The following is an 18,603-nucleotide window of genomic DNA, read 5'->3' as shown; positions in this document are numbered from 1 at the left end:
TTCTAGGATGTCTTTTAATAATGTGGATAAATATATAGATTTTATTCTATTCTTACTAATCCAATTATCTGCCAACATTAATTAATTCCATATACACTTTAAATCTAATCAAATACTGCCAAAAAAAAAAAAAAATCTCTTTGTAATTAAATTAGTTGATAATAGACTAATTTTAGTTTATTTCACTTACTTAATAAAAATATACAAGTTAAATCTATCTGGGCCAAATTTAGGCCTTTATTGTAGGCCCAACTGTAAAAAGCCTCGATTAATTAAGCTATATGAGGTGGCATATTCGATTTTAAACTAACAAACAAAAAACCGATATCTCTGACACACACACACGCGCCTTTCTCCTTCTTCATCTGGAAATCGACGAAATACGATTACTCTCTCTACCCGCGAAAAACCCTAATCCGATTCATATTCTCCGTCTAAGAAGAAATCTCTGACTCACCGTCTCTCTTTGTTCTCTCCTCCGCGGTAAGCTACAGGTTTCTTCTATCTTTCGCCGATTCAATTCGATTAAGTTGTCGTCGTCTTGCTGTGAAAAATTGAGTTGGTCTTTATGTTGTTTGGATTCATCAGCGAGCTTTTATCATCTTATTTTTTTTGCTGCTTTAGTATTTTGGGTGATTTTGATTTTCAGCTTATTTTGGGATTGCTCTTAGTTTACTGAGAATTTGCCAGAGTTTTAAAATTTTCCATTATCTGAGAATTCTCTAGAGCGATTCTAAATACTGGTTCTTTTTTTTTTCTTCAACTAAATACTGGTTCTTGTTGCAGAATTTGTTATTGTTCGTTACCTGAACTAAATTTTGATTTCTGAAAATATTTCAGGCGATCTTGCAGAGAGATTTATTAAATTTTTTTCTTATCCTTGTCTTGTTGGCAGATCTGGTAAAATCAAGCTGAGAGAGAGTGTGTGTGTGTGTGTTTTGACTCTGGCTCGATGCTGTCTCTGATCTCTTTACCCATTGATCCAGGCTTTTTCTGATTTCTCTTAGTTCCGAGAAACCATTAAGCTCCTATTCTTTTCAAGTTGATGCTTGTTTTCTCTTCACTGTCTATGACTCCAATTGTGATCCCTCAAAATCTCCGTGTCTTTGGCCCTGGTTTGAATCCCTCTTTCCCTTACTGCATTTCTAATCACTCCCCTTGATTTTAGTTGCTTCATTTCAACTGAATCATCTAGATTCTGCTTCTTCCATAAATTCTTCTTCTGTTGACATTGGTTGATGATTTCTAGCCATAAGTAGTGTACCTGCTTTAGACATTCTTCGGTAAGATTGTAACCAATATTATGTAAATCTGAGTCACACCTACGAATCTCCCTGTCTAGTAAGTTTTCCTTAGGTATTCTCCTTTGAGTCTTTCTATCTGTGTATTCGAGTCAGTTTTGGTTTATCTGGAATATGCTCCAAGAGCAGCCAGTTGCATTGTCCTTCCGGCGTAACTCATTTAGGCGCCGGTCCATGAAAACGGGTGTTGACAGAGACGACAGGGGCTGGACTCAGCTCCACATCAAAGCTTGTAAAGGCGATCTCAAAGCTGTTAAAGAGCTCCTTGACCAAGGAGCAGACGTAAACGCTTTAGCATGTGGACCCAAATCAAAAGGAATGACTCCTCTTCACCTTGCAGCCAAAGGAGGTCACATTGAAGTCATGGACTTGCTTCTTGAACGTGGAGCCAATATTGAAGCTAGAACCTCGGGTGCTTGTGGCTGGACTCCTCTCCATGCTGCAGCTAAAGAACGGAAGAGAGAAGCTGTCAAGTTTCTTGTGGAGAACGGAGCTTTCTTACCCGATGATATAACCGACTGTAGATTCAACCCGCCAGTTCAGTACTGTCTCGGCTTGGAATGGGCTTATGAGGAGAGGAAGAAACTCAGTGGAGAGACTTCTTCTTCATCTTGTGGAGACACTTCTTGCAGTTCTGAGAATTGATTCATGTTTCTTGCAGTAGCTCGTGCTGTCTCAAACACTCTGTGTGATATCTTGAACCGTTAATTTGGTTGATTGGTTTGAGATGTAAACCATCACCTGTTTTTTTATCTCGCTTTTGGTTTGAATATGGACTATCCGGTTTTGATGCCGTTTGCTCATAAATTGAAGAAAACACAAAACAAAGGTTTTTTCTAATCATGTTGTATTGAAATATTAAATGATACATTTATCACCAGCATTTAGATACAATTACCAAAAAAATTACATCTTTTCTTTATTTTTATTTTTTTCCAATGAGCAAAGAGAGACTCCATTAACATCATGAACAAGCAGAAGCATCAAAATTAGGCAACACAATGAACGACATCGACAATGGCAAGACGTTAAGTGGAGAGTTCACACCACGGAGGACCGGTTCAAGGCTCGGGATATCTCCTGTTGCCATCGGTTTTAACGATTTACCATTCAAGATCATTGTTTTGCTCTGCAACTCACCGTTTTCTGGTTTCAGATGATACTCTTCTCTGTTCAAATATCCATCCGAAGCTTTGCTTCCAATCCAAGAAAATGGTCTCTTTAAAGTATCCAACAATGACTTCTTCTTCCTCGATTCCGCATTCAAAACAACCTTTATGCCATTGCTGACACTAACCGTAAAATCCGATTGATTGCTTAGATTTATCAGAAGCAATGTCACACCGGCCTAAAAACCAAGGAAAACCAAAGCATTTCAAGCAAACTCTAACTGAAAAGAGACATTTGGAAAATGAGATTTAAAAAATGAGTTGAGTCACTCACTCTTCCTTTTGAACAATGTGCATAAACTCGTAGCTGCGGCGGTCCATCTGTTTGAACCGCAAGAACCCCTTTTCCCATTAAACGATGCCAAAGCAGCGCACTGTCCCGAAACCCGACCAAGATAAGAAAAGATTGGCGGAAAATCAGATAAAACTTGACGATCAATCAACCATAACCTAAAACTCAGTCCGGATTTTGTTTGGGACTCTCACCTATAATAATCAGGATTTGGAACAAACGTTCCCTTTTCGAGCAAGCCGTAAAACCCTCCAACCAAAGTCTGTCTGCAGTAAACTTTAGTGTTGTGTCTCGCCGACATTCCAAGCTGATCTAGATACCTTAAGAAAGATTGGATCCAAAGAGGCCTCTTTTAGTTCATTCGGTGATAGAAACCAGGGGCCAAAATCAAGAAATCCAAAATCGATTTTCTGTATTGTTTTGTTTTACCAGAAGCTATCTATGAATGTATCAGAAACATGACGGCCACCACTATTGTAAGCTCCGCCAGACTCTCCAACCCAAGGAGAAGCCCACCGTCCATGTTCTTGAATCGTCTGATTCACGTCCTTGAACGTTTTTGATACCTGGCTTAAGTAACTCGGATCCATTATCTTCTTCACAAGCGCAGGATCATTACCTGCAAGACTCAAACAGAGAATCCTCAGAAATGATCTAAGTAATGGTTTTGAGTTTATGTGATTCTCTTCTACAAAACCAGACCTGAACCAAGATTGTATATATGATGAGTCACGACGTCGACAACACCAGGACCGGAGATCTGAAGAAGTTTGGTGTACCATTGTTGTTCATAGAACCCTCCAGGAGCGACAAGTATAGGCTTGTGTAACCGAGAATTTTTATACACTTTGTTGATTACATCTTTCAGTACAATCAAGTCTTTCCCGTAAAGCTCTGCGCTCACGCTTGCACCAACCCCGCTTCCACTCAGCTCGTTTCCTATACCGAGAACAAGGAAACCTAAGAAGAAAAAACCCGAGTAAAAGAAGGCGACTCGTAAAATGTTTGTTGTTACCGAATTCCCAAGAATCAATAACGTAACCCTTTGAGACTGTATAGTTTATGAAATCTTGAGTGTTTATGTGATCCCAGGCCCCACCCCACGCCTTTCCGCGGAGTTTGTGTCTCCCACGCAAAGCGTTTAAACCGAATGTCACTACCGCTCTGCGCGATAAAAACAAGTAAACACAGCTAATTCAAGATTCTTCTAAAGAGGAAAATGTGAATGTTAATGACCGAAACTGAAGGCTTACCCGGTTGCGGTTAGGAAACTGTTGAGCTCGTCCCATCGCTTCATGTGCAAGCATCCTTTAGAGAATCCAAACAAACCGCTGTTCATTTTTTGGAATGGACGGCAAGGAGTTTTGAGATTTCCTACGTCGTACGTTACTTGATCTTGCAAGGAACCACCAATTCTTATCCTCAATGGCTTGAAAGCTAAGCAAATACAAAAATCCAAATCCCTAAAAGTTACAGAAATCAAGAACACACAAAGCAATGACATGAACATTTTTCGTATGCAATGTGCAAACCTTGAATAGCTTTAGTAAGAAGGGGACGAGTTAAATCCTGAAAAACATTGGGAAGATAAAAAAAAAAAAAACAATCTCAATCAGGGACATTAAAAGAGACCGAAAGGTGAATCCTTGTCTCTAATTCAGCTATTACCATATTGATAACTGAAGAGTAACCCCAAGGACATTGGTCATAGTTGCACTTGTCATGAGGCCACCAGTCCAATGTGGCACAGACAAAGTTCTCGTCGGTCTCACAGACTCGACGGGCTCCTTCCACAACGATCGATGCACGTTTCGTTTCTTGAGCCATTGTTGTCTCTGGAACAAGAAGAAGACAACCCAAGAAGACAAAGAAGCAAAGTTTGAAGCCCATTGTTTTGTTTTTGAGCTTCACTATCCAAAAAGCTCTCAACTTCTGCTTCTAACTTTCCTGCAGTTAAATAAAACTGAACTTTCTTAAGACAAAAAGAAAAACATCAAGAAGAAGGAAAGTGTAAAACAGAACTCACACCTCTGCAATTTGTCAGAACAACATGTGAAAAAAACACATAGAGGAAGGAATAAACTTTTTTTTTTCTGGATTGTTTATGATTATAACCATAGAGTTAGGTGTAATTAACCCATTAAACAAGAAAAAAAAAACTAACTTTTGCTGACAACATCAGAAAAAAGGAGAGCCTTAAACCTCTGAAATTACCAGAACACGGAAGTGATTACAGAGACACATGCTTGCGGGTGATGAATTGGTTAATATACAATTACAAATGAAAATAAAATGGAATTTGAGAAACTAAACAGAGGAAAAACTAAAAATGGACAGGAGTCAAAAAGATGACGATGGCAACCGATTGAAATTCTCAAGTAATCATCATAATTAAACCTCTTAAGAGTTTTTAATTAATATATGGATTAAAAAAAAAAAAAAAACCAGAAACATGTGGTATTTGGAGATCGAGCTCGAATCCATGGAAATTGAAAGTGAAAAACAAAAACTTTCGATATGGAATCATCAGATTGAGATAAAGAAGCAAGAACTGACCTTACAAAATCCAGCTTCAATGGAGAATAATCAGACTCTGAAGCAAAAGGGTAGCTGTAAAAATCTGATATAAGTTAGATTCTGATTATGTGATTGTTCTTGAGCTTTTATGATACTGAGATCAGAATCTGAAGGTGATGTAAGATGGGTTTAGGTAAATTTTGCAATTTGTCGGCTTCTCTATATTACTTTCTCGATTTGGTCTTTCCAATTTATGTTCTTTCCAAATTTTGGTATATTTATTTTGGTTTTGGTAATAAGTTGGTGCAACTTGGTTGATGAATCAAACCTTCCCTTGAAACATGAGCTTTCTACCACTTTTTATTCGTTAATTCCTTTTTATTCTCGTTAATTGATTAGGTTAACAGAAGAAAACAAAACAGTTAAAGCATCTCTTTGAAAACAAGTAAGATCGGTCGAAATTGGTGGACAAATAAATTTATTAACTTTTGGCTTTTAGCTTTTACTTTTTCCCTTTCTCTTACTACTGAAGTTTTTTTGAGTGTATGTATCTTACACGATGATCACATACTCATAAATGAATTATTTGGTTAAATACAATCAAATTACTTTATGACCAGAATTTATAGCTTAGTTCTTTGTAAGTCGTTGTGTTATTCAGAAATAAACTCGTATATTGTATTTTACTGAAAAAACGAATTATTTTGTAGAAGTATTTCCAATGTTAGTAAAATTTCAAAACCTATAACAATGATACTGTTAACAATTCCTACAAAAAAATGTCATTTTCAAAGTATGTTGTTTTGTTTTCATTTCAAGACTTTTCAAATAAATTCAAAATCTACAAAAGAAAGTCACTTTCAACTATTACACTTGAAAAAATTTCCAAGCACAAATTGCATAACCAATAATATCTAGAGAACATTACTAAACTGGATTAGATCTTAAAGGAATATTTCCTATATTTTTATTTTTCAAAAAAAAAAATATTTCCTATATTTTTGTACTAAAATTACTAAAAGTTAAGCCTAGATTATAAAATAAACACATAGCAAAAGAGGTAGTAAATAAAAAAATATTGTGGTGTCAGAAAGAACAATTGCTAATGGTAACAACTGTGGAAGGAAGGTGGTTCGAATCGGTGCATCTGTCACTCGAAGATATTTTAGTCAGTATTGCCACGTGTCATACTTGAATCAGAAGCAATCAATTGAAACAGATCTGTCCTAATTAATATAACAAAAAATATAATAATAAATAATAATAATAATACAGATACACATCCCTTTATTTTCTCTTTATATCTTACTATTAAGAGATGTAAAAATCATTTCCCACATTTTGTTTTGGTTTTAGTAATGATAGTAAATATATTTCTTTTAGTACTAATTATTTTGTAGGCAATATTTAGCTTTCAATGTTATATCCTATATTATTTTCTTAGAAAATCCTAATATTCTTTCTTACTTATTTCTGCTTTACGGGCCACGCAATATAGAAAAGTCTTTTGTGAATTTGTTGGTAAGCTACTTTATATGTAGGATGATCACAAAGTATACATTTTTGTCAATTTTCTAGAATCAGCATGCAGAAATTGAAACTTTGGGCCTCATGCCATATAGGCCCGAACTTTCTCATAATTGGGCTTTCAAAAAATGGTGTTTCCAAATTTTAGATTGAAATGGTGATAGTGTTGGTTTAAAATGGCATAAGCACATTAGATAACAAGGTTTTTTCGACGGTACCACAATTTTTCATGCTAATTGCAGCACATTTGATAACAAGTTTTTTTTTTTTTTTTTTTTTGATATAATTTAGGTATAAGCTTTAGAAACAACCACGAAAAGTATTATTTTAAATATTTTACAAAGTATTATTGACTTGAATTAAATATTATTGGCACGAATTATTAGGAATTATTTAGAGCATTCTGTTCTTTTTGGAAATCAGCATCTAGATCTTATCTTTTTGCAATATATAATCAAAAGAATCCAAAGTCGGTCCATCGCGGAAAGCATCATTCTTTAGAAAAATACAAAAAGACTTGTTTCCATATCTCTGGTCCGTCGAAACCTAAAATCTTAATATATTACTATCATTAATATATACAGGATTATTATATGGACTACTAATGAGTTTTATAATTTGAATTTGTTTTGTTACCATCATAAATTTTCAATCTTGAGTTGAATTTAATAAATGAAATGAAATTCAATTATTTTCCTTTTTTTTTTTTGATAACTCGGGTGTCCGGCCCCATCGAGGTGGAACCGACTAGCGTGGGACCCACATGCGTCATCTGCCCTAGGGTACCCCACATCCCGGGGAGCTAGCGATTCCCTCATGTAAATCCGCCAGTGGCCGTGCCTCGAACCCTGGTGGCGGAAGTCACAGCTGTGACCCCTTTACCATTAGGCCACTAGGTCCGGTTATTATTTTCCTTTCATGTTGTATAAAAAAAAATACTAGATCTTAAACATGTTTTGACTAATTAATTAATGTGTTCACTTTGTGTACATTGCAAAATCATATGGCTCTGTATTAATAAAAGTCCAAAACTGAAACTTTTAGAAGAAAAAAAAAATGTCAAAAGATTCTCTCCTTCCCTCTCCTTCTCTCAATTAAAAGATTTGTTGACCTCATTTGTGTTTCTTCTAAAACTTTCTCCTTTTTCTTCTGAAATTCTCTAATCACTCTTCATCCTCTTCTGGGCAAAACTATATAGTATTTTGTTCTTCAGCTTCAATTCTCTAAGAGTTTTTTTTTTTGGTAAAATAATTCTCTAAGAGTTGGATGATCTATAAAGGTAACAACATCTTTCTATGTGTATCTCACATTTTTTCCTCACAGTTGACTTCGTTGTAGTTTCTTAAAACAAAGTTACTATAACTTTTTTTTGTTAAAGGATCAACTATGTTACTATAACTCTAGTATTGATCAAAACTTGAGATCATAAACCAAATTTGCCTTTCTTTTTCTGGTTTCTGTTCATCGGTTTAGTTATTGAATTGAGTCATGATCAAACGTCGAGTTTTTGTTGTTGTTAATGTGATTGCTTATTTATTGATGGTGGAACCAAAGATTCAATATTGGTAAGACTTTTTTCATTCTCAAATATGTTCAACGTGGTTCCAAAATCAGAGAATAACAGTTTAGGATCATTATGTGTTGTTGTTTAAATGATTTAAGCTCCCAAAATTGATGCTTTTGTACATTGTGTTTTTCTGCAGTTGTCGTTGTAATAAGTTGCAATGTCTGAGGAGAATATTTCACAAGTCGATGACAAGTGTTGTTTGGATGATGCAAACCCCATGGAGATCTCTGTTGAAACTATTCCTGTAGTGGATGAGGAAGTTCAAGGAGATGATGTAATTCTTCCAGCTGCAGAGACCAATCATGCGAATTTGAGGCGGTATTCGACAGATAAAAAGACAGGCAAAGCTCTGGTTCAAACCCGTTACCGTGGGAACCAAACGAGTTCAACTCATGATCTATGTAAACATGGGAAGAGGCGTGAGGAGGATTTGGTGATCAAACCATGGAAGTTGGTTAAGAAAAAGAATGTTGAAAGTGGAGATTTGGGGAAAGGTGAGACTTTGAGGAAGTCGTTTGGAAATGTTTCTAAACCGGACAAGTCATTATTGCTGGATGCAAAGAGAGAGGCTGCTGGTGAGGTTGTCAAATCTTGTGATGGTTTACGCGTTAAAAGAAGTGAAACCAAGAGTACTTGTCCAAGTGTTTCAGCTGTTGTGAGAATGGCCAAGAAGACCGATCTTGATGTTAAGGTTTCAAGGATCAGCCAGAACAAGAGTCCTAAAGAGAATCTTTTTTCAAAGAATTTGAAGAATAAAGAGAAGACGAAGATCGATGAACTGGTTAGATGTACTGATGATGTTTTGGAGACGACAAATCTTGATGTTAAGAAGGTTTCAAGGATCAGTGAGAACAAGAGTTCTAATAAGGATATTTTGAGGAACAAAGAGAAGACGAAGATTGATGAACCGGTCAGATGTGATGATTCATTGGAGAAGACAAGTCTTGATGCTAAGAAGGTTCCAAGGATCAGCGAGAAGAAGAATTTGAAAGAGGAACGTTTAAAGAATCTCAAGAACAAAGAGAAGACGAACATTGATGAACCAGTTATATCTGATGATGCATTGGAGAAGACATTGTATGTTGTTGAATCTAGTATTGAGATGAAGAAGAAGATGAGCATCAAAAGTGTTAAGAGTGAGATTCAGCAATCTTCTGAGAAGAAAATCTTAAGAAGCAGCGGAAAGAAAAGTCTTAGCTTATTACCGTCTTTGTCCCCATCCTCGGAGGTGGCTAAAGAATCACGGGTTACGAGGTCAGATCCTAGGCCAATAAGACAGACTATTTCCAGGTCCAAGACTGGTTTGTCTGAGAAGAAACAGAGTCGTTCTGCAAATCTTGTTACTAATCCGAAACCCGAAAGCAAGATTAGGCCGAAGAGGATTGGTCTAAAGGTTACTCCACCTCCTCCTCCAACGAAACAGCAAATGAATTTCAAGAAAGGGAAAGTTCTTGAACCAAAACCAGAAGATTCCACTACAACATCGATCAAATTCAAGAAGAGAGTTGTTCAAGAACCAAAACTCAGAAGTGATGTGAACAAAAAGAAGAAGAACCTGAAAGATAAAAGAGAAGGTGTTGGGAAGATTAACGGTGAAGGTAAACGAGAGAAAGTTGTTTTGAGGCATAGAAAAGTGGAAGTGAAGAAGAAATTGCAGACACTTTTCAATAATGTGATTGAAGAGACAGTGAATAAGCTTGAAGAAGTGAGGAAGAGTAAAGTTAAAGCATTGGTTGGTGCTTTTGAAACTGTAATATCTCTTCAAGATAACAATAGAACATCTCAGAAGAAGAAGATTAAGAGCAAATCCACATCTTCACAAGTCATTGAAGGCGGCTAGTCCTTGAGCTTAAAATCCAAGAAAGAGATCAAAGTTGTGAATTTAAAGTCGTTGAAATGAGAAAAAAATGTTTTTTTTTTTGTTCATGAAGAATCTTGTAATGTAAACTTTTCAAAGAATCTTGTTCATGAAGAATCTTGTATTGTAAATCCAATCAAATCCAATATGTCGTAAAATTAGGAATCCGGTTTGATTGGATTTTCTTCGTACCGAACCGGATTTAATTTTAATTCACACGTGCGTAGTTAACACGTGTGGTTTCTTCGCACCCGCACTCTTCTCTTGTTCATGCTCGTTCGTTTCAATTTTCAAAATTCAAAACGTCTTCTCTTCACTTCACACAACTCAGCTCTCAGATTCAATCAATGGAGGTTTCCGAAGAGCAACGGCGGAGAGACGAAGCGAATCGGTTAGCTTTTTCTGAGAAACGAAAGACGTCGTTTGATTCTTCGGAAAACCCACAGCGACAACAAGATTTCAGGTTAGCTAAATGTCGAAAGCTCGACGGTGGTAACGATGTCTGTTTTCAAGAAGGGTATCGGAACTACGAACCGGAACGAGGATTGAGTACTAGTGTACCGGAAAAGTTCCGCGTCAGGCTCGAGATCTGTTCTCCTGATTCGTTTTCGGTTACGCCGGTTCAATTGCAAGGGTTTCGATGCCCAGAAGAGCAAGAGTGTCTTCGTCAATTGAGAGAGATTCTATCTGAGGTAAGTTCTTCTTTGTATTTTCTCGCGTAAAGTTTTGTTTTTTGTTAAGGGGTGACAAAATGTAGAAGAGAAATTTACGAAAAGGGGAAATTTTGAGTCTCTGAATTTTTAGGGTTATTGGTATAATGCGAAGAACGAAGTTGGATTCTTCTTGTTGATATTGTAATTGATTTTACTTTCAGGCGATTCCTTTACACTACACTCAAAATGATGACGGAGGAAAAGCTGGGGTTTATAAGATTAGGGACTACAATATGGTCTCTGGATGTCTAAAAAGGTCCAAGAGCGTTGAAGTTGAAGAGATACCTTGGAAAACGTTGGCTGTTGTTGAGAAACTTTCCCAGTCATTCATTTCTGGGAAATGGCAACCTTGTATACCTGAACATTATACGGAGGAGAAGGTTGAAAAACTGATTGAAACCCTGCCAAGAAAATTGGTGAGTGCCCTTTTGCCTTTCCAACTTGATGGTCTAAGATTTGGTTTACGGAGAGGTGGCAGGTGCTTCATTGCTGATGAAATGGGGCTTGGAAAGACGCTTCAGGTGATATATTTGGTATTGTGAAGAAATTTTGAAGTTCTTAGTAGTTTGGTAAAGCAGTTAATCTGAGTGTTCAATCTTGTGTTAGGCCATTGCCATTGCTGGTTGCTTCATAAGTGAGGGTTCCATACTTGTTGTCTGTCCAGCTGTTCTGCGTTTCTCATGGGCAGAAGAATTGGAACGCTGGTTGCCATTTTGTTTGCCTTCTGACATACATCTCGGTAAAAGTCTCTACTGAATTGCTTACCTTTTCTCTTTTAAACTTCTGTGTCTTGATCTTGTTAGCTACATTAGTTGAATACAGAATTAATATTTTTGCTTTTCCTTTCTGGTTTTATCTTTCACTGCCAAGTCCTACACATATTAACTGGTGGGATACAGAATTGCAATTTAGCAATATATGTCTCAAATACTTTTTTTCTCCACTGGAGCTCTAAAGCTAAAGCTTTAATTTAGTTTTAGAGCTGTTAATTGGCTATCTTGTCAATTCGAGTTGTGTTTGATGAAACTTTTTGGTTCAGTATTCGGTCATCAAGATAATCCTGCCTATTTACCAAGATGGCCAAAAGTTGTGGTTATCTCATACAAGATGCTTCAGCATCTCCGGACCACCATGCTTGAGCGAGAATGGGCCCTCTTGATAGTAGATGAATCTCATCATCTACGGTGTTCGAAAAAAAAGTCAGATCCACCTGAGGTATGCAATCGTTTTCCTCACTAGTGAGATTTTCTAGCATGCCGTCCTGTGTCCCTTTTTCTATGATTTCCTAGTTGACTTTAGTAACGTTTGATAAACACAGAGATGATTCAGTGACACTTTCTCTAACACTCCATGGGACATCCTTAACTCTGAGTGGAGATTTTGTGCTTTTTAAAAAAAAGGTTGGTAGTCAAAATACTTTCGGTATGTTTTGCAGATAAAGACAGTCCTTAATGTTGCTGAAAAGGTTAAGCACATAGTTCTGTTGTCAGGAACTCCTTCTATATCGAGGTTGTGGAAATTTAACTCTGTGTAAAATCAGTATCTTCTGTTTACTTCGAATTTGTAATTTATCCTTAAATTTGTTTCCTAGGTGACCACAGGCCCTTCGACATTTTCCATCAGATAAACATCCTATGGCAAGTCATCTGCAAACTTTGATATAAAAATTTTGTATTTGCACTACTTCCCTTTTCTAACACTGATTCTGTCACCAGGCCTGGTTTGCTGGGAAAAGAAAAGTATGAGTTTGCGAAAACCTATTGTGAAGTTGGGCTTGTCAGAGGTATGCAAGGGAAGATTTTCCAGGTAAATATGGACTTTATGTGGTAGCCCATACTTTAAGTGCATAATACTCCCATTGCATGGTAAATCGTCACCCATAGAGGATGTTGCTATCATACTTCGTTTTATTTCTTTTCAGTCGCTTCCTTTCTGATATGAACATTGGTTCCCCTCTCTTAGTTTTTTTTTTGTTAATGTTGCGAGATGGTAACAAATCTTTTGTTCGACGATGCAGGATTTTTCAAAGGGTACTCGCTTACTGGAGTTAAACATACTGCTAAACCAAACAGTGATGGTAAATCCTTGTTCTTCTATTTCAGTTTGGCATTAATGGTTCCGTAACAATGGTCGATACTGGGAAACTTGTTTTTTTCTAATTGAATTTTCCCCAGAATTCAAATAGGACCGACCAAGTCCCTCAAACCATAATTTGAATGTTTTACAACTTATAAGTATTTCTAGATAAATATGAAGACAATTTAATTTAGATGTTTGGGTGAAAGCATTCCCATGTTCCAACATTCACAGTTCAGTTAACTATCTGTTTATTGCCTCGTGCTGTTCGTGAAATTTTGTGAAGAAATAAAGAAATGAAATGATATCACTGATATATTATGCCAAAGTTTCTTGTAATGTGTTGTGAGTTTGTGGAGAACTAACTATGTGATGTGAAATTCCTTTTTGTTTGTTATAGATAAGAAGACTGAAACAGCATGTGTTAACACAGCTACCCCCAAAACGTAGGCAAATCGTAACCATCTTGCTAAAGAAGTCTGATATAGCTTTAGCAACGGCTATTGTCAGTGAGGCTAATCAGAAGGCTAATAAACAGAATGATGGTACTATAGCAGAAGTCACAGAGAACTCACATGAACCTAAAGGTATGTGGCATGTTTTATACCAATCTAGTAATGATGTTGAATTGTTTTTATCATCAGTATTCAAGGCATTTTATTTTTACCAGTAACACAAACCTCAAGTTTCTTGGAGTTTAGATCTAGTTAACTACTGTGGTCAATACAATGTTTTAACACATGCTGCCTCGTATAGATCAAAATGCTCAAGGATCAAATGAAGCTGGACATGTAAATGCAGAGAATTCTGATGGTCCGAACTGTATGTTTTGATTATTTCGTTTTCATAGATGTCAAGGAGATAATTCTTTTTGCAAATATTTGTACTCTTTTTTCATTTTTTTACTTTTTTTGTTCTTTAGCTGACAGAGAGAATCAACTATGTGGGAAACTTTCCTATCAACAACTTGGCATTGCAAAGCTTTCTGCCTTTCGTGAATGGTTATCTCTACATCCACTTCTATCAGGATTGGATTATACCCCAGAAGATATTGATGGAGACACGAGCTCAACTAAAATGGTCGTTTTTGCTCATCACCATAAGGTTCTGGATGGAATTCAGGTTAGTATGCTTCATTCTTATCATTAACTCCTTGAAAGTTCAAAAATTTATATCTGTCTGCTAGCTTAACATGTTTTGAACAAGTATTTTGCTTATTTCGTTTTCATTATTGATTATTGCTTTTCAGGAATTTATGTGTGATAAAGGGATTGGTTTTGTCCGCATTGATGGGATGACGTTGCCAAGAGATAGACAATTGGCTGTACAGTCATTTCAGTTTTCTAGTGAGGTATGCACATCTCCTATACGTTTATAACTCTTGAATTGATTGTGCTTGTTAGGATGTGTGGTATTTGACTTATGCTATGGCTTTCCCCTCTAGGTAAAAGTTGCAATAATTGGCGTAGAAGCTGGAGGAGTTGGACTTGATTTTTCAGCAGCACAAAATGTTGTGTTCCTTGAATTGCCTAAAACACCGTCACTGTTGCTTCAGGTATTTTTCTTGTACTACTGTTTTTTATACTCTTAACTTCTTGTTCTCGTTCCTCAACCTATAGAGCAAAATGCAGTAAGGCTGCTAAATGCATAATCAATTGATTACATTTTGAAGGCCGAGGATAGAGCACATAGGCGAGGCCAAACAAGTGCAGTCAATGTATACATCTTCTGCGCAAAGGTAAACTCGTTTGCTGCTGCTATACTAGTTACTTGAAGTTTGTCTTATCCACTACTTGAATAGCGACTCTTATTTTATAGGATACTATGGATGAGTCAAATTGGCAAAATCTGAACAAGAAGTTGCACCGTATTTCATCTACCACTGATGGAAAATATGATGGGAAGACCGAAATCGAAGTACCTCCCAAATCTCTGCTCTTTTTCTCAATTCTCAGTAGATTACTGTCCTTGGCCTTAGATGTTCACACCACAGGGGTTTATTCACATGACGGCCATTAGTTTGTAATTTTGTATCATAAAAATTTATGTCTGGGCAGATTGAAAGAGCATATATTTTCAAGCCTGATGAAGAAAGCAGTGAAAGAGAAGTTCTTGAAGCACAACCATCAAAAGCTAATACTGTAGTAGCTGATAAGATTGTTGAAAGCTGTGACGATCTGGGATCTGAGACAGATGTATCAAATACTATTGATCTCAAGGTTTATCTCTTGACTTGTCACTGATCAAATAGTTGGGACCTTCATGACCTCGGAATTTATCTTTCGTATACCATGAAGTATACAAGCCAAATGTCTCCTTGATTATAAAACTCAGATATTCACTCGTTTTGGTTTTTTGGCTGAGCAGGACGACATGACTTCTCATCTGGAAATATTAGAAGTCTGTAAATTTGTTGAGAATGGTTCCGGCTCTGAGATGAGATCTTCTGGCACCATTTGTTTAACTATGTTAGACCAGGAAAACCAAGAAAATCATCAGCCTAAAAATGTATGAACTTAAATCTTATGAAAGGTCTATTTTTCTTCTCTGACATGTCCTAAAATGTAAATACATTTTCTTGTGATGCAGCTTATTGCTGATGACGGGCTTGTGAAAGAATTTGATTCCAGTTCCATTTTTCCACTCATAGATTCTCTCAGATTTGAGGTAAAGTGTAAAGTCTGCATTGGCTCTTTATATTTTATCTTGTTATTCTTGTTGCCTTTGTGGTCATGAAAAGTATAATCATGTCAAGGAGGCCAAATTTGGTGAATCCACTCAATCTCGTATCTATTTCTAAGTTTATTTGATCTAAGCTGCAATCTGATTCTTACTTCTATTGTGAAATTTTACAAATGTCATTATCATTACTTGTTTGGAGCTGAAAACACATATGAATCGGATCTCATATTCTTTCAGGTGAGCCAAAACACTGGAAGAATTCATTTATACTCTTGCATTCTTGGGAAAGATCCACGACCAAGGCCTCATTTCCAGAACTTCCGCCCAGAGGAGATTGAAGCAAGCAATCCAAGTCAGGGTCCCAATAAAGAAAAAAATCCTGAATCCATTACGGATGATCCGGTTCATGTACTTGCTATCTTAGAATTTATGAAAGAGTGGAAATCACTACGGCCAATCGAAAAGCGGAAACTACTTGGAAAGCCTTTGCAACTACCTTTATCACTGGAGTTGAGCTACTTGAGTGAAAGTACTAGTCACAACAACGAGGTATATCCTTTAGCTGAAAACTTTTTTTCCAAATATTTAATTCCAAAACCTTTATTGAGAGTTATCTGCATCAGGGATTGCTTAGGGGAGGGAGCAAAAGACGAAACACGCCCTTTTCTGAGATCAGTATTCCTGTACCTGAAAATGCAGTGTGGAAAAAGGTCAACCTTCGAAGTGGCCACCAAAAAAAGGAAAAAGAATACACCCAAGCTTGGAGTATGAGCAACGAACCACTCTGTAAACTCTGTCAAAAGCCCTGCAAGTGAGTGAAAACATGTGTATTTACTGACTCATAAGTTTTGGTCAATGTTTTTAATTAACTTAAAATGATTGGTTTGATCTAGGGGAAACAACGCCAAAGAACCTGAGTATTTTGAGGATCTTTTCTGTGATCTTGCATGCTATGAAGATTACCGGACGAGAACAAGCAGCAGATACATTCGCCAGGTTTTTCTTGGTTATTCTTTCATTGTTTAATGCAAATGAGTTTCGATTAACACCTTTAATGCATCACTAAGAGGTGTAAAGTTTCAAATCTCAGGAACTTTTTCAGATAGAACATGGAATTTGCACAAACTGCGAATTAGACTGCCACCAACTTGTCAGACGGTTAAGGCCTTTACCATTGGAAAAACGCCGTACATACATAAACAAAGTTGCTCCAGAATTGTTTGCGCGGAAGAACTTGTGAGCCATTCAAGCCCAACTTTTTGGTTGTATTTCTATTTGAACGTGCACTTTTTTTTTTGAAACTGAATTTCTTAATTTTCTCCTCTAATGTTCAAGGCTCGAAACCCTGGTTAATGAACCAACGGAGGGTAATGCGTGGCATGCGGACCATATCATTCCAGTCTACCAAGGCGGAGGTAAGTCCCAATCTCTTACACTAGAGAGGCCTAACACTAGATCACTCAATAAACGTTTTAATATGTGAATTCAACTGACTGAACAAGTTTTCTTGGATCATTGATAGGTGAATGCCGGCTAGAGAACATGAGGACACTCTGTGTGGCTTGTCATGCCAATGTCACTGCAGCTCAATGCGCAGAACGTAAACTGATACGGTCCAAAGCCAGGAAGCAACTCAAAAACACTTTAAACGAACTCAGAAACAATCCAAAGCAAAAAGAACTGCCGGCTGAAGGCAACACAAAGGTATGATTATGAGACATATTTAAATGAAACGGAGCACTTTTATTTACAATACATTGTGAGACTCGATGTAGCATTAAAACTCTGTTCCATTTGTTCCCAATCCCAGGAGACTGATTCAGCTACCGATGAAGAGGAAGATGAGCTAATGGTTGAAGTTCCTGGTAGTGCCTACTCCATAGATCAGAAAATCAGTCATGCCGCATAAAACTCATTTTTTGACTTGTCAGTAAATTGACCTCTCAATGATAAAGCACAGGTCCTGTTTGTATCCTTGTATCTGTAATCACAGTTTTGCTTGGAATCAAAGCTTCTCTCCTCGGCAGTTTCTTGTCAGCAAAGCAAAGTTGTCCTAATTTTTTTTTTAATGGCGTAACACTCAAACATATATAACGAAAACTACTAAAAACCGTTTTACGTACTGAAACGTTGATACTTTCCATGTTAAGAGCAAAATGTGTCTTACTAGTTTTAATGAACTTCCTTGCTAGATTTTGTGTCTTGCAATAGCTGTTGATAACTCAGACAAAATCTCGTTAACAGCCATTTATGTTATAGTAAAGGTCAATTTTTATTTACATTTTTCTGTAAATTACACATCTCAAATTTTTTTTTTTTTTTCGGATAAAAATCTCTAGTTTTTCTTTGTATACATGTTGATATTCTTTAACAAAAATATATGTTGATATTCCGTCTTTCCAAAGCGACAAAAACAACTAAAAAGAACTAAATTATTGAAAATACTCAGACTTCTTCTTTTTATTAAATAAATAAAAGAAAGTTTTTTGTTGTGTAATTAACAAGCAAGGATGTTCCAATGGGCGAAAATCAGATACTGGAAAAACAAAAGTGGATCCAATGCTATATTGCGTATCATCGTTTTATTACATAATAACTAATAATATAAAATACTCCATGACAAAAAATCTTTCAATGTTCCATAAATTTACACCGATCGCTACTACCTACTAATCGGATGTTTAGAACATTTTTTTAAATGTGTTCAAACTCTTAAAGTTTAGAACCTCATTTTCACCAACTATTTATATTGTAAAAGATAAACATAATCAATTACCTTATAATTTACTCTGATTTAACTTCGAAGAAAACCTACATATTTAAATTTTTATTACATATCTATGTTATTCATTTTTAAAACGTAAATCGTTAACTCCTAATACGTTGCATGCAGAGTTTTTC

General features: G+C 36.4%; 4 protein-coding genes across 7 annotated transcripts; 3 read left to right on the top strand and 1 right to left on the bottom strand.

Annotated features, from left to right (window-relative positions):
- Positions 1–307: 307 nt before the first annotated feature.
- LOC9307362 (ankyrin repeat and protein kinase domain-containing protein 1) lies at positions 308–2,141 on the top strand. Of its 2 annotated transcripts, none has more exons than XM_021021908.1 (2): positions 308–483; positions 896–2,141. In XM_021021908.1, exon 2 carries the CDS (start codon positions 1,416–1,418, stop codon positions 1,944–1,946), a length of 531 nt encoding a protein of 176 aa, XP_020877567.1. In that variant the 5' UTR covers positions 308–483; positions 896–1,415; the 3' UTR covers positions 1,947–2,141. The 2 variants fall into 2 exon arrangements, with proteins under 2 accessions (XP_020877567.1, XP_020877568.1); XM_021021909.1 differs by having other exon boundaries at positions 308–494.
- Positions 2,142–2,171: 30 nt separating this feature from the next.
- On the bottom strand, positions 2,172–5,577 carry LOC9309395 (heparanase-like protein 1). Its single transcript, XM_021021907.1, has 10 exons — positions 5,319–5,577; positions 4,431–4,709; positions 4,295–4,331; positions 4,016–4,199; positions 3,778–3,926; positions 3,465–3,701; positions 3,192–3,381; positions 2,957–3,082; positions 2,745–2,844; positions 2,172–2,649 (listed from the first exon to the last, which is right to left on the bottom strand). The coding sequence occupies exons 2-10, from the start codon at positions 4,650–4,652 to the stop codon at positions 2,266–2,268; spliced, it is 1,629 nt and encodes a 542-aa protein (XP_020877566.1). The 5' UTR covers positions 4,653–4,709; positions 5,319–5,577; the 3' UTR covers positions 2,172–2,265.
- A 2,230-nt stretch (positions 5,578–7,807) lies between these two features.
- Positions 7,808–10,332, top strand: LOC9309394 (protein slender lobes). Its single transcript, XM_021022361.1, has 2 exons — positions 7,808–8,085; positions 8,510–10,332. The coding sequence occupies exon 2, from the start codon at positions 8,531–8,533 to the stop codon at positions 10,211–10,213; it is 1,683 nt and encodes a 560-aa protein (XP_020878020.1). The 5' UTR covers positions 7,808–8,085; positions 8,510–8,530; the 3' UTR covers positions 10,214–10,332.
- An 85-nt stretch (positions 10,333–10,417) lies between these two features.
- Positions 10,418–17,834, top strand: LOC9309393 (DNA annealing helicase and endonuclease ZRANB3). 3 transcript variants are annotated; one of them, XM_021022359.1, is made up of 25 exons: positions 10,418–10,923; positions 11,106–11,465; positions 11,551–11,683; positions 11,984–12,159; positions 12,380–12,453; positions 12,546–12,581; positions 12,660–12,750; positions 12,962–13,021; positions 13,421–13,607; positions 13,777–13,833; positions 13,943–14,142; positions 14,270–14,371; positions 14,465–14,575; positions 14,693–14,758; positions 14,839–14,937; positions 15,078–15,239; positions 15,388–15,528; positions 15,610–15,687; positions 15,940–16,251; positions 16,326–16,513; positions 16,596–16,698; positions 16,793–16,938; positions 17,038–17,117; positions 17,225–17,406; positions 17,513–17,834. In XM_021022359.1, exons 1-25 carry the CDS (start codon positions 10,579–10,581, stop codon positions 17,609–17,611), a joined length of 3,588 nt encoding a protein of 1,195 aa, XP_020878018.1. In that variant the 5' UTR covers positions 10,418–10,578; the 3' UTR covers positions 17,612–17,834. The 3 variants fall into 3 exon arrangements, with proteins under 3 accessions (XP_020878018.1, XP_020878017.1, XP_020878019.1); XM_021022358.1 differs by having other exon boundaries at positions 13,777–13,842; XM_021022360.1 differs by lacking the exon at positions 13,777–13,833.
- Positions 17,835–18,603: the final 769 nt, after the last annotated feature.

Source organism: Arabidopsis lyrata (genome assembly GCF_000004255.2).
Source record: "Arabidopsis lyrata subsp. lyrata unplaced genomic scaffold ARALYscaffold_6, whole genome shotgun sequence".
NCBI classification, from domain to species: domain Eukaryota; kingdom Viridiplantae; phylum Streptophyta; class Magnoliopsida; order Brassicales; family Brassicaceae; genus Arabidopsis; species Arabidopsis lyrata.
This window is presented reverse-complemented; position numbering and strand designations above follow the sequence as displayed.